Below are 15,856 nucleotides of genomic sequence, written 5' to 3' on the forward strand. Positions count from 1 at the left end.
CATACATATATATATATATATGTATATTCATATATGTGTATGTAATTATATATAGCCTTATGTATACTCCCCCCTATAAAGAGAGGCTGACAGAGTGGGGGTTGCTCAGCCTGGAGAAGAGAAGGTTCCAAGGAGACTTTATAGCAGTCTTCTAGACCTTGTTGTGGCCTTCCAGTGCCTGGTGGGGATCTACAAAAATGATGGAGAGGGACTTTCTACAAGGATGTATAGTGACAGGACAAGAGGGAATGACTTTAAACAGAAAGATGGTAAGTTTAGATTGGATATTAGGAGGAAACTATTTACTGTAAAGGTGGTGAGACACTGGAAAAGGTTGCCCAGAGAAGCTGTGAATGCCTCATCACTGGAAGTGTTCAAGGCCAGGCTGAATGGAGCTCTGAGCAATCTGGTCTAATGGAAGGTAACACCATGGCAGAGGGGTTGGAACTAGATGATCCTTAAGGTCCCTTCTTACACAAAGCATTCTATTATTCTGTGACATACACACACACAAGACCTTAATTTGAAATCAATAATTAGTGAAAAAAACTCATCTTGTGAGTTAAACATTTAATATTTTTGCATAAGAAATACCATCTAACTTGCCATTTGCTTGGTGTATGGCATACTTAAAGGTTTCCTGGAAGAAAACATTGTCTTTCACAATATGCATGAACTCTACACCATCATAGAAATAACACATATAAAAACAGACACAATCCACAGGGAAGTTTTAGAATTAAGATCTACAGAATTGTCTATCTTGCATTTTTCCCATTTATAAATGTAGCAATTGTGATAAGAACTTGGCAAATCTGTGTTAGTTATTATTTTCATACTTCGTTAAAAACCAAGTCACTGGGAGGAAATCTAACTGCTTTATGTAAACCCACTGGGTAGAAGCACAATTTAAGTAAAAATAAACAGTTGCTAGAAGAATAAATTGGAATAAACCAAGAATAAATAAATTTAGGTCATAAATTAGAAGAAAGTTTCTCATTATCAGGAGATTTGGGTAGTGGCACAGTTTTAGAGCCATTTCTTTCCAGCTTTCTAAATACACATAAAACTATTTTACTACAACAAGGGCAGCAGGGGCGTAGCACGAAGGAAAGCTGTCTGTTTTGGGTTTGGTCTTTTATCACCCTGGCTGTTACACCCCAGGTCATATGTAGACCTCTGTAAGGGAGATTCCTTGATAGTGAAAATATACTTCACATCTGGGGGAAATCACAGAAGGAGTACAAGAGAGACTCAGCAAGTAAGAGTTTAAAAGAGGAGCCTGCAGCACAATGCTCTCCCAGTGCCTTCTGAGAGGTTTATAAGGTTAATGCAGGAAATTACTGCAAATTGCTGGGCTAGAAACCAAGCATAGAGGAAAACAGTTGCCTTGCCTACACACAGCTAATTTAGGAAGTAAGGAAGGGTTTAAAAAGAAACCCACAAAATTTTCAGCCCTCAGTTACATATTTACTTTGCTCCAGGTGAGTAAATCTGACACAATAACCCTGTAAAACAGTTTTAGAAATTGAGGTCTTACAGCAGGATGGTTTTATAGAGAATTTGGAAGAGTTCTACATCTATCCAGTCTGTCCAAAACACTTTCCAGCAGGAGCAGCATAGTGAATAACATGTCACTAAGTCTGTTAACAATTTTTAGAACATTGTAGAGAAGTAAAAAAAGATAAAAACACAAATACCTTGAATTTGAGTATAATTAGAAATCACCTTAATGCAAGTGTAGATGTAATAAAACAAGGGAATATTTGCTTTAGTTAGAAGACAAAATACATAATCACATAGATGAGGTGATTTTAGAAAACTTGAGCTTTGGATGGAAAAAAACCAGACTGAGTGGTAAAACCAGTAAAATATATGGATACATTTAAGACTTTAATTGGATCCAAGCAAGGTAATTACAGGACTAAACAGCTGATGCGATATAAGAGTAATGAAATTTTTTTAAAAACAAACATACAAATAAAGGTTCACAGTAACAGCTACACATTATTATGGACTAATAAACTGAACAAGAAAACACACACAACTCACAAAAATAAGAGGGCATAGTAATTGTTCAAGAAGTAAAATGACAAGTGAATCTGTAAAAATAAGTGTAATCAAAGTGTAAATGCAGGAGTGCTCTGGCACTTTGAAGAGATCAGTTTCACAAAGACATAAATGCTCTTGGGATCTATAGCCCATACTGACTTTCACTTTTTATATGATGTTAATTTTATCAACTATATTCCTTTAAAATAGAGAAATACTATTTCATTATCCATTTTTCTTAAATCACGTTCTGTATTAACCATCCAAGACTATTAACCATTATTAACATATTATCCAATGTTCTTAGTTCTGTTAAAAATCTATAACTTGAGAAACACAGGTACAGATTTCTGTGATGTTGTCTGCAGCAGTGAAGATGGACCTGATAATTGCAGAGATCATGATATTCATTTACTGAAATATTGTTTGTCCATAACCTATCATGTAGTTCCCAGTGTTAGATACAAACAAACAAAACCATCTATTGCTCAATTAATATATTGAGACAGCTATGTTTCCAGCAGGCCCTGCAGGTTAAGAGACTTGATCTTTCCTCCCTCCTCCCTTTCCAATAGTGTGATCCTGTGGGCTCAGTTTTTATACCTGTATTACGACCTATCTTCACCATGAGGGGTGAGCTATGCCTGACCCAGACTAGGCAGCTGTTCACCAGTTAAGAAAATTTTCCTGAGAGAGAGAGAGCAGATTCAAATTTGTGTCCCTTGCCTAAGGAGGATACAGAGCCCAAATTCTTTCTGGAATGAATTCTGGGCACCATTTGCCATTATCCTTAGTGAAAGTGTGGGTGTAGCCAGTCCAAGTATTCAAACATGGCCTTCAAACCAAGGCTAGTTTCAATTAAATCTCACATCTTGTGTGCAAAAGAAAAGCCACATCAGCTCACACCAACTACTATGGCACCAGCTGAGAGCAGTAGCACAATTTAAGATTGAGAACACACTTAATTTACAAGCTCTCAGAGGTCTCCAAGCATTTTGTCTGTCCCCTGCCTAGAGGCAGATATCAAAATCTAATAGAAGTTGGACTTCAGTTGCATTTATTTATTTTAGCTCTAGATTTATTTCTTCGACCATAAAGAAGACTTAATAACCTGTATTGTTGTAAAGTCCATTTCTTCCAAGCAATGAGGGCCACATAGTCTCTCCATGGGGGCACATGAGAGTTTATCACTGCTCTCCTCCAAAAAAGGACTGGAACAGATTAGTGTCTGGCTCATAATTATCCTAATACTCATCAATTATAAACCACACAGATCTGTCATCTCTACCACAATCCTCCACTAGGAAATACCTGGCTCCCTTTGTACATCATGTCACACTATCGGTTACTCCATTTTATTCCACTTTTTCTGATCCTCAAAATCTTCCTTAAATGGCATTGGACTCTGCTTTGGTATGGGTTGTTCCTTATGGCACATGTTAGTAAGCATTTTAATGATATGCACCTACCCTACTGACAGCTGGACACACTGAATTATTTTTTCAATTATCAAATTCTTACGAAATCTTTAAGCAATTTAAATTTGCAGCATAATCCTTTCTCTTGTCCTACTTAAATCCCTGTATATCCCAAATTAGTCATAAAAATAATTTCCATTCTCCTCCATTAAGAACTGTTCTCCTTGGGCTATCTATCCACCCCTGGAGGCTATCTATCTGGCTGCCAGTGCTCAGTACCAATGCAGAAAGGGGGCAGCCAGGGATGGCTGCTGGGAAGGCCCAAGCAGACACCTGAGCCAGGGCCACTCCTTTCCCACCAGAGCTGCTGGTGGTTTTGTTCAAACATACTGTATCTAATCTCTCTTTCTATTTATTTCCATTTAAAATATAGAGATTTCCTTCAAAATTTACTACAAAAATCTCCTTACAGCTCCTAATGGATCTATGGCTACTGGTTTTACTATTTCCTTCACTCCTTTTAAGTATAGCTCTTATGTTTATAACTCTCCCACGACATTTTGCCACTTCTAATTTGTAACCAATTTCAATATTTTGAAATGCAAATTACCCAGCCACTCAAAAGAAAAAAGACTAGTCGAAATATTTGTGACTAACTCAAGAGAATGTAAAGTCTGGTACTTCAGTATTGTTGAAGCAAGGAAAACATTCAATTTCAACTGGATGCATTTCTAAGTTAAAGTTAAATTCTTATAAGGGTAGTCAGCACATATACTTTCATGCACATACCATATACTTGCATTTTTTTAAGGAGTTTTTCCATGTCAATATCCAAATTACTTTCTATGAAGTGCTTTATGAAATTGCTTTGCAGTGCTTCCTAAAATAAAAAGTGTTAGATGTTACATCAGGTTTATTTTCTATAAAGAAATACTAAAATACATATATGCAATTGCATTCAATTCCATTACCAAGATTCCCTGAATAACACTGGAGAAGTTCTTTAGCCTCTCCATGTCTTCAGTCTTCCCCTCTTTAACAGGTTAACTCTACACATTTCAGATAAAGGGGTTGGGGGGAAAGGGAATGTGGCAGGGGAAAACACAAATACGTAGAATGGAGAAATACCAGTAACAAAGATGCTTTCTTTTTTTTTTTAGACACTATTTCCCCCATCAGTTTTCTTCATCAGTTGCACATTTGGCTGGGAAAAGCAAAGAACAAGCAAGTTCCACAAATATTTTATTTCATACAATTTTACTTTTGCTTTAAAAAAGTGTATAAAGCTTGTAGGTATACCTACTGATTTTATTTCCCCTGTGGTCCAGTGATGAGAAGTAACATTGCTTTTAAGTATTTGCACCTCAGAAGCTTCTCAGTATCAGACTGGTAAGCTCAAAATCTAAAGCTAATGTGCCTCTTTTTTCAGGTCTTTTAAACGTGAAGCCAGATATATTGGAGAGTTTTACATGTATAGAAATACTGTCTAGATCACACAGCAAATAATTGGGGAATAGAAAGCTCTCCCACAGCTCACCAACCTGCAGCTGTGAGGCTGTGAGGGCCTTTCCACTGGTTTTAAAAACCTCAGACATCCTAAGCCACGTCTCAGAATAAGTCTTCAAGTTTTCCACAAAACTGAAAGTGAAATTAGCCTGGAAAAAAAGAATACGAACATTAAGTCTTAAGAAACAGGGAAAACTGGCATGCTTTAGATCTTCTGCAACTCCTTTCCATTTCACTTTGGTAGTCAGCAATAAGAATATCCATATTTTCTTTTTTCCACTTAAGAAATTAAAAGTATTTCTTTGCTATACCAAGCAAAACAAAGCAAAGTTTTCCTGTGCTGTGTATGTTTCCCACCTGAGGTATTGTAAAAACCTCTTTGTTATTATAATGTTTCTTTCATACAGAATACCATGGAGGTGCTTCAGAAAGACTAAGAAATACAGTTAGGACATATTCAAAAGAAAGTCTTTGCAGTTGTGGGCCTTTTATTCAAACTACCTCAACTGAATATATAATAAAAGTGAATATCATGGAGGTGCTTCAGAAAGACAAAGATATACAGTTAGGACATATTCAAAAGAAAGTATTTGCAGTTGTGGGTCTTTTATTCAAACTACTTCAACTGAATATATAATAAAAGTGAATATTGGAAGCATGGTCTGGACAATAGATTCAACTGATCAATCTATTTCAAAATATTCTCGCAGAGGAAGACTTGAGTAAAGCAAAATATTCTTTGTCCCAGACAAATATAGACTACAATTTCTCTCTTAGCAAACAACCAGCAATTTTTTCAGCCTGTTTTAAACAGATCACAAGTGCACACAAGATTAGAAAATATTGCAGTATCTTTTTGTTTAAATTGGTGTTATCAGTCACAGAAGTGCATTTAAGAACAATCCAGCATTGTTGTTATGGTAGAAATTGTGACATTTCCCAGGAAAAACCTGTCTGCAGTGAGTTCTAAACTCCAATTTGGCGGTAGAGATTGTGACATTTCCCAGGAAAAACCTGCCTGCAGTGAGTTCTAAACTCCAATTTGGGACCACACTTTTTGCAATAATTCCTACTGAAAGTATAAAATTTCTACCACAGTATCTTAAGTGCCTTTTGCAAAATCCCACTCTTAGAACAACATAAGAAAACAATTTGTGGTTGCTCTTTCCTCCTCTTTGTAGCCCAAAAGGCCCCAAATAGACCCTTGCATTTAATTTTGTTTTCCTGAAAAACATTATAGATCTATGAGACTCCCTGTTCCACTTCAAAGAGTGATCATTCATTAGGATTAAAGAGAAGGTGATCCTAAATGTTAAACTGAAGTCTGGTGTCATATCAACTAAACAAGTTCTGCCAATCAGAAGCAACACAGAAACCTCAGGGATTGAAATCCCAGACCTGAATATCAGGCATGATGGTGACAAGATGAAGGAGTCCAGGAAGGCTGCAAGGGTGGCAAACGGCCAAAATGGGAGATTGCTGTCTCCCCAGTACAGAGCAAGCACAGGTCACACCAGAACACAAGGAGATCAGATTTTCAGACATCACTAGAAATTGCTGCATCAAGAAGCTTGTAAGATCTGGGCTCAGTGGAGCTTAGTGCTTCTTGACTTGATTCTGAACAGCACAAAGGATTAATTTTTGTGCTGAAATCACTTTCAAAGGGCTACAGTAACTATAATGTGCTTGTATTCAACCTCCTGATACAAACAATAAAAACCCCCAAATTACTGCAGCACTTTTGGAAAAGATGAACTTTATATAATGTAGGCACTTATTTGAAATAAATCAAAAGCAGCAAAGCGGTAAGTTGTGTGCAGAAGGTACAGAGACTAAAGCAGCGTAGAGGAAACTGAATAAATACCTATTCCCTATCAAAAAATATTTTAGAAAGACCATATGCATACACACACTACACAGCAGGAAGCTATTAGGAAATTTCCTTAATAAGAATTGAAAGTTGCATCCAAATACGAAAATTTAAAAAAGACAAGGGAAAAAATGTAGTAAAAATATTGTTGTTTTTTCATTCACCACAATAGGCCTTTGGGAAGCTCCTGTGACAGAAACCTTCTACATGGAGAACACTTTGGAGAATCTGTCTCAAATCAAAACAGCAGTTAAAAAAAAAAGTCATACAATTCAACAAAATTTACAATAAGTAGTTTCCTGGACAAGATAACATCCAGCCAAGAATTCCAAAAGCACTCAAGGATTATATAGTTCAAGTACTCACTGTAGTGTAAACCTCCTGATTAAAATTCCCTTGTTATCAGGGAAATGGAAAATAACAAATGCAAATGCATAATGCTACGGGAACCAGAGAATTGCAGACTAATAATTCTGAAATCTCAGTAAGTTTTAATATTTTTATACTACTAATAAACAGCAGTAAACAGAATAGAAATAAATGCAGTTGGGATTTTAAAGTAGAAGTTGCCTCAGCTGAAGTGGAAGCACAAGCAAGTGAGGAGGAAGTGGTTGATGCAGGACATCTCACCCCAGGCTCTATGAATATTAAGAGTTTATGTAATCCAAAAAGCAAGTGGACAAAGTATAGCAGTGAAGTCCTGGCAAACCTGACCCCAAAGTTTTTGGAAATAGCAGAAGGTTGTTCTAATGGGATTGCCCAACTATAAGATTGACTCTGAGAATCTTCTGAAATAAGAAATACTTCCACAAGATCAGTACCTCGATGGCAAAAAAATAAGTTGTGAAAGCAAATATCAAAGACATCACATGTGGCCTTTGAACTCCTGGGTGCCATTTGGCACTGTTTTGCCCTCAGTCAGCACTGCAGCCTGTGTCTGCAATGGTCCACAGACCACAGACTCTCTGAATGTAAAAAACAGCAACCTCACAATTTATCCAAGAATGCTCAGTTACATGGTCTTGAAACAAAAATAGTCCATGTGAAAAATTTACAGAATATATCCTACTATACAAGCATCAATGTTCTTCAAAGCTTTCATCCTCTACTTTTCTCTTCTAGTAAATAACTCAGTCTAAAGGAAATTAGAACTCCTGTTCCAATTTCAGTAGAAGATTAGGCTGTGTAAGGGCTACAGGGTTGGGTTTAAGTAGCTATATTTGAGATACCTGGGACCATATTTTGTATTTAAATTTTATTTCTCTTCAAGCAATAGCTTATAGTCTTCTGTAACAAAACCCAAGAAAAAGTTGTTGAAGAAACTTTCCTGCTACTTTCATATTTACACATAAACAGATACACATTCATAATTGTTTGTTAGATTTACAGGTTTGGGGGAAGGGGCAGGGGTGTATTTACAGACTTCTGAATAAGCTGATGGAACTTCTGTGACTCTGAGAATATATAATGAGAATGAGAGCTTGTGGTAGAGGCATCTACTAGAATCTTTGTATTGTTTCAGAGCATTAAAAAAATCCCCCCAAAAAACCCCAACCAACCAAGGAAAAAAACCCCAACAAAACAACAAATAAATAAAACCCCCAACAAAACAAACAAACAACCCAATCCACAAGTAAACTTCATTCTGAACCATATTACTCATTCCAGATGTCACTGAAAGATCTATAGGGGAACATACGGCATCTCAAGATATTTATCTTTCTTACAGATGCTTTGGAGAACGGAGGTTTGACACATTAATTGGCAAAATAATGTGAAAATGTCTTTATTCTAAATGTCATTGTACCATAGAATATAATTAAGTATTCAAAATTATTTTGAATTTTTATCATTTCTTACTACTCATTCTTTATAGAATTCCCATCTATAAACATCAAGAGCAGCTTAATTTTTAGCTGATTAAAAACTTTAAATTAATCATATTGAACTCCAGAGCAACAGCTTGTTGCTCACATTGGGTTATTTAACTGCAAAATATGAAATCACTGAATCCTTTTTTTCCAATTCAGAACAGAAACTTTAAAGTTACCTGTATATGCTATCTTGTATGGGCTTTTTGGCTTTAATTTTTTTTTGCTATCTTTTTAGAGCAATGTCAGCATACCACAAAGTTCTTCATTTACAGAGGAAATAGTTACCAACACATTTAAAGTTTCTGTGGTCTTTTTGTGTACCACTTTCAAGCAGCAATTATTTTCTTCCACATTTTAAATTAACCCACATCACCACTCTTGCAACAACTAATATTGCAGGGTAAAATTCATATATTTGGAAGATCAATGCAAAATCTGCACAGAACTCTAATGTGTATTTAATATACATCACCACTCCTCCTCTTACAGAGGTCCCTCTAAGCTGGTCATGAAGAAACATGTCATAGTCAATAATCATGCTCCAGACAGAGCACTGACCATAGCAGAACTGCAGAGACAGTAAAACTGTTCAGTAATACCAGCTCATCAGCATTCACACATACAGCACCTCAGCCATGACTGGTCATTCTTAGTACAAGCATTAGAAACAATCAGGAAGGACACACTGTAGATTGCTTGTGTTTTTGTTTTGAAATGCTGCTCAGTGACTCCCTCAGAACAGGCTTTTGTTCCTGGGGCATCCCTTCTCCATAGCTCCCTATGCTTTCCCATTAGAGCTCCCATCATAAGAAAATGTTGAAGGCAAAAGCTTCCCTAGCATATATGTATACCCCACACCTTGATTCAGCATGATTCACATGACACTTTTGCCAATGTGTTCCTTTTAATCTTTCTATACAAGGTTTAAAGGATCTTGAACAAAATTCTGCTTTCACACTGAGGTGAAACGACTGCAACAAGTAGCTTAAAAGGTAAGAGAGGTATTAAGCTTAAAGTGAGAAACAGGTGAGACCTCAGGGGGCAGGGTGGATCTATTTTTCTGAAAGGCAATTATCCAATTGCTTCTACCTACTCTGAAAGAAGTGGACCTTTAAAATGAAGTGCAAAGATAAAATCAATAAACAGAAATAGTGTTTCTTTAGATACTCACCTTCTCCATCACCAGGTCAATCATGTTGATGTTTGAATTGTACAGTATCTTCCCATGTAATAAAGGCTTCAGGAAAGTCCAGAGCAAAGCCCCATTAGGAGACTGCAAAATCTCCTGATAAAGCTTCAAGCAAAAAGGAGCTGCAAAAACAAAGATAGACTCACATTAAATTAAGATGGACAACACAGGTGAGGTTGGATTTTTTTTCATTCGAAGAAAAGCTTAAGTCTTATTTTAGAGTCTTCCACAGCACCATGCCAAACATCATCCAACTGCCACTAAGCAATCGGCACAGGTCCCTGAATAGAAATTCTTCAACCACTGTCTGCATCCTTAACACAGTAGCGTTGAGGATGCAGAATTCTAAACACTAAATAGGAAAAAATAATCAGAATCCAAAGAGCTCCTCACATTTGTGAAAAGCAGCCTGTGAACCTCATCTATCCTAAAATTTACATTAGTGCATTTTAGAATGAATGAACACACGCAAAATCAATGCAGAGGGAAAAGTCACCTTAAAAATCCCAACAAACCATTCACTCCACACCCTCTGTTGCTCTGCAGCTTTGTATTCCTATGTAAAGAAGAAGTAGGAATAAACAAATTCCTTCACAAATACAGACTTTTTTGTTTCTATAATCTCAAGAATCTGCCTAAAAGACAGGAAAAAATTTCATGACACTTACTTTTTGACTTGAAAAATATAATCAATTCACTTTTCCATTTGTTCATAAAAACCCCCAAACATATTCCTACATCACATAGGGTTATTAATACATTAGGGCGTATGTCCTTCAGAACTAGGATGTAAGGAATAGATTGCAAGATATCCCACTGCATTTATACTCATGTAAAGGCAAAGAGTTTCTTATGAAGAGCATTTAGATTTTTATGCCCAGCTCATGTGTTTGGGAGTTTTTATTATTTATTATGAGTGGATTTAGAACTATCCCATTTCCAGTACTGCAAAGACATATCAAATAATGTCATTTAGTCCTCAAGGGAGACAAATCTTTTAACATAATGGAAAACAAGGCCAAACACCTTTAAATTCCTGACAAGAATTAAGGTGTCAGAAATGTTTGATTAGGAACAGCTAGTGCTTTGCCCAAATTTTTACTTCCTTCAATGAAGCGATCATTACTAAACACAATCATTGCTAAATGACAGCAAATAATTAAGAGGCTGCAACTTGGCCAGTCGAAAATGTCAATATGCTAAGGACACAGAGGACTTGCTAATCTGAGTTTGCTGTGATTTTCAGAAAGTCATTAGGAATTGTTTGGTATACACAAAATAGGTACAAATTAATCCCCGTGAAAGAGTATGCATCACATTTTTGTGGCCCCAATAATTTTTTTTTCATTTTTCATTTCCTCTTTTACAAATTTGTAAAATATGGGCAAGAATATTCATTTACTCATAGGAATGCTGGAACTAACTGATGCTTTAAAGATATTTCAGGGTCCTATGGTAAAAGGTCTTACAATGCTCCATAGTTGTGACAACATGTGAAAACAAAATTCATCAAAGAAACAGTGCTTCTGGCATGAACAGTTTTGAAAGATACTAAGTTCCAAACAATGTGTCTAATCAGCCATCCTGCCAACTTTATTCTTCAAATGGGAAAGAAAAGCAGAGCTGCCTGCTCACCATTATATCCCACACATGTAAATGAGAAGGCCAGGGCAGAGCTCTGGCTCCCTCCCAAGGGTCCCAGCCAAGCCAGGGGCAGTTTCTGGCTGTAGAAAGCGATAGATGACAGAACCTTCCCCAGTGACACCCTATCACTGTATTCTCTTGCACAGGGCCACTGAGGCACTAACAAGGTTATTAACAATATTAAAATTAATCAGAGTAAGTCAAATGTGTATTGAGGAAAGGGAGCAAAGGTGAAATTATATAAGAGCTAAGAGATTTTTCTGAGCACTTGACAAAGAGAATGGCAAAATCAACTATTAAAAAACTCATTTCATCCAGAGGGCTTGCATATTTTACTGCACAATAATACCACAGCTTTGTGTTCGCAGAAAAAAGGCAAGCAGCAATAAATTCTCAATCTTGTTTCTCAAAGATACATTTTTAATACCGAGTGCTTTAAAAATTCTAACAAATATGTCTCCAAGACAGGAATATTCTTATTTATTATTTGCAAAGATAGAAAACCACCAGAACCACTTGTGTCTCATCCACAATTATCTCATAGCCATAAAGCTTTTATTGATCAACACCTTGTGCTCAAGATTACAGTGTCAACTGAGATGTCAGCTGGTATATAAACATTTCGATTTAAGAGGGAGAAACTTCTCTAAACTCTGAAAGCATACTGCAACTTGTGATTGATAGTTTTCCTTACTTGAGTCCTCAGGCATGCCATATTTTGCCATATCATCCTGCAAGAGTCCCATGATTCTGGGCATGTCGATGAACAGGTTTGCATTGCTGAAAAATGAAGATTCTTCTTTACACACTGCCTTGATTACAGACTCCAGGGATCCAACAGCTGAACTTCTGAACTGCCCACCTTGCAAGAACTAGAACAAACGAACAGAAATACGGATGAATCAAAGTTGCTTTTAGTAGCTTCAGGGAGTAGTCCTGGTGTTCTCTCAATATCAGCATCTAAAGAGATTGACAAAATTAGACTGTTGAAATGACCTATAAGAATGACAGCCTGCTGTGCTCTTTTCTGTTCTTCTGACCACCTTTATCATAGGGGGTGGGGAGGGGAGGTAATGCAGTTTTAGTTGCCAGGATATTCAATGAAAGACAGTAGTATAATGTACTACATTAAACTTTGCAAAATACTATGTATCAGGCAGAAAAGCAATGAGTATATCAGGACAACTGGACTACAGATACCCTGATTCCAGCGTCAGCTTTCACAACGTGTGCTCTTCTGGTAGATTATTCCTGTGTCACAAAGGCAGCAGAAACAAGCAAAATCATTTTGCTACAAATGCTTGCAGTGAAGACATTTGCAAAGAAGAAAAAAATAAAAAATTCAAGTGCACATGCCCTAAAAGCCTATTTTTCAAGTACATCTTTAACTTGTTGAATGTGCTTCCAGTTTCTGCACATCTTGAGTCATACCAACCTTTATTATTGCCATTTGTTCATGACTAGCATATGTCTAATGAGGAAAGAGAGCAATCTGACTGCTTTTATGGCTTAAGCACCATCATTCACCACATTCAAATAAAAAAAATAAGATGAACAACAGTCTCATCCTCTGTGCTTCACTTTCCAAATAATGTGCTCAGTAGTAACTGGTATCTTATGGAAGGCTCTACAGGTGCACAGCTTTAAGAGGATACAACTGCAAGGCAACCTGCTGCTAGATTATAACTGAAGGGTGCATTGGCTCATCTGATACTCATTACTGTTGCAGATGCTTGTCAAGAAAAGAATAGCTAGACTATCAGACATCATTTGAAGACTCCACAACTGCCAAATGGAAAAAAAAAGACTTTGATGTGCCAAACACACACATTCAACACTGAAGTAAATTAGCATTTTATCATTGGAATTTTTTTAAAACAGAAGAGTCAATTTTTCAAAGTAGTACAGCACTTTACATAAAGACTAAACCACAGACAGTTTAGAGATTGTGCTGTTACAAACAGTTTATCCTGATCAATGCATTTACTGAAGTGCCAGGTGCTTCTTCAGTAATCCTGGAGGAATATTAGTGTCATTTAAAACTCAGTGTTAGCTGCTCCTCAAAATCTGACTTTTAACATACGGTTTCAGCACAGAACATAGTAAGTAAATAGTACCCAGATTTCATAACACCATCATCTACAGCCCTTGATTGAATCTGCTGGCATGGACTTCACTGGAGAAATAAACTTTATTTATGCACAATGCTTCATAAAAGTGATTTTGAAACCTTATTAGTGACTATATACACTAGAGGGATAAATGGGCTTATTTCAGTCAAAGAGCACAAACTTGCTAATTAATTCCAGTTCCAATCAAAATAACTTGAAATTCAAATAATGAATATTTATGTGGTAAGCTGCCACTAACAAACTGAATCTACTTACTGTCTTTCAACTAAATATCCACTGACTCAAAAATATATATTTTCTAAAATTTGGCTTTGATAAAGTGGAAGAACCATATAGGATGGATGTTCGCAAGAGTTATCTTTGATCCAGTTGTTCTAATTTAAACTAAATAAAGTAGGACTACCATCAAGACTGATGAATCCAAACAATCAGCATCCTACAAGGTAATCAGTCAAGCAGTCACTCTAACAAATTCATGGAAGAGGAAGTTTGCTATTGAAGCCTAATAGGCTGTTCAGCAATGACAGGTTTAACAGATAATTTCTTCAAGTTATTGGAAGGATATACAGAGTGAGGCCACCTCTCCCAACTGACAGCATTCAACAACTCAGGAAGTGCCCTCCAGCTTATCTATTCATGAGAGACAAACATTCCAAAAATTAGGTATGGAAATATAAGCAAATAATTTCAAACAGCAAACAAACAAGCAAAAATCATGATTGAAATCAGCAGTGTTTTTCCTCAGGGAGCTATCCATTCACTCAGTGCTGTCAACAGTAGAATGTGGTTTCATATTCCAATTACTACTGGATGGCAGATACTGACTTTTTACATCATCTTTTATTACACAATATGTAGAATATTAATTCAAGTTCATCTTTTACAGATATAATAAAGGTATGTCTTCCTTATATTTTTTCTTTCAGACAAAAAATCCACATGCATAATTGACCATTACTTTATTACCTCTTTCATTATGTAAGTCATGAATGTTTTTTTTAAAATCAACTTCAAAATAACTTTTTTCAGATAGAAGCTAATGAAGGAGAATCTTTCTTACTCTGTGCTGAAGGTTTGTATATTTATACTTTAAAAACCTTTACATTCTTTATTTGGTAATCTTTCTAGGTCACTGAACTACTTAGCTTTGGTTACCACGAAACAAAAATCCAGAAGGATGGACTCTTTTGGAAATAGAAGAAAGCATTTAAGGAGTGAAGGGTATGAACAAGATCTGCACTTTAGCAGCACACTTACTCAGTCACAAAAGTTTGGCCACCATAGAAAGGAAGTAAACAAAGTAACCAGTAATTAAAAGTATTACTGGAAAGTTGAAAAAATGTCTGTAAAACCTAAAAAGGAAAGGATACTTAAAAATAAACAACTTTTACTAGTGTACAGAATAAAAAAAAGAAGTTACAGAGATAGAATAGCCCTTGAAATCAAATATCTAATTTATTTACAAAAGAAAGGCACTATTTTAATCCTCCACAAATTATTAGGTGATGAAGAAATCCCATCAATTTCTCAAGAAAAAGGGATTTAACAAAACCTGAAAAAGTAAAGATTGTGTTTAAAAAAGTGACCCCCAAAAGGTAAAATCTAAAAAGGAACAAAAGTTCCAAGGATAAATATATATATTACTGGCTCACAGGGGCAGTTGTGGAGCAAGGATCAAAACTGTGAGTAGATGGCCCTCTGCTGTTCCATTTCTTCCTTTGCAAAATTTTTTTGAACAGCATCTTTTGAGAGGCTCTTCTATCCCTCCAAAAAAAATAAAAAGTTGGTATTTCAGTCCAAAAAGAATACTTCATTTGTTGGAAGGAAAGTCTGACACAAACAGAACTAGTTTAAGGAAAGCAGAAGAGACGTAAACATCTGATGAACATTTGCCATTCATTGTGGCAACCAAAGAGATACCACAAAGAAGAAAGGCTCAAACCCAAAACTAATATGCACCAGAACAACATTTTTCAACATGTATCTATCACACAGATTAGAGGATCTTGAAAAGGATCCATGTCACTATGGAAAATAGTATTTAAGGCAGTGGTTACTCTGTACTGTAGTCGTCAACCAGATTGTACTGTGTACCACTGAGGGATCTTGTAGAGGTTTGCAATTCTCAGGTCTCCACACAGGATAGCAAACCCAGAAGGTAATGCCATAAG

General features: G+C 36.3%; 1 protein-coding gene across 1 annotated transcript in view; it reads right to left on the reverse strand.

Moving 5' to 3' along the window:
• Nucleotides 1-4,259: 4,259 nt before the first annotated feature.
• LOC103798020 (ATP-binding cassette sub-family A member 13-like) overlaps nt 4,260-15,856 on the reverse strand; it is a gene marked incomplete at both ends in the record, with an annotated part of 49,674 nt that continues 38,077 nt past the window's right edge. Inside the window, 4 exons of the mRNA XM_009070263.1 lie at nt 4,260-4,350; nt 5,012-5,125; nt 9,892-10,031; nt 12,248-12,425. Of these exons, the coding sequence (XP_009068511.1) occupies nt 4,260-4,350; nt 5,012-5,125; nt 9,892-10,031; nt 12,248-12,425 (523 nt within the window). The remainder of the gene's footprint in view (nt 4,351-5,011; nt 5,126-9,891; nt 10,032-12,247; nt 12,426-15,856) is intronic.

Source organism: Acanthisitta chloris, unplaced genomic scaffold, assembly GCF_000695815.1.
Source record: "Acanthisitta chloris isolate BGI_N310 unplaced genomic scaffold, ASM69581v1 scaffold28082, whole genome shotgun sequence".
NCBI classification, from domain to species: Eukaryota; Metazoa; Chordata; class Aves; order Passeriformes; family Acanthisittidae; genus Acanthisitta; species Acanthisitta chloris.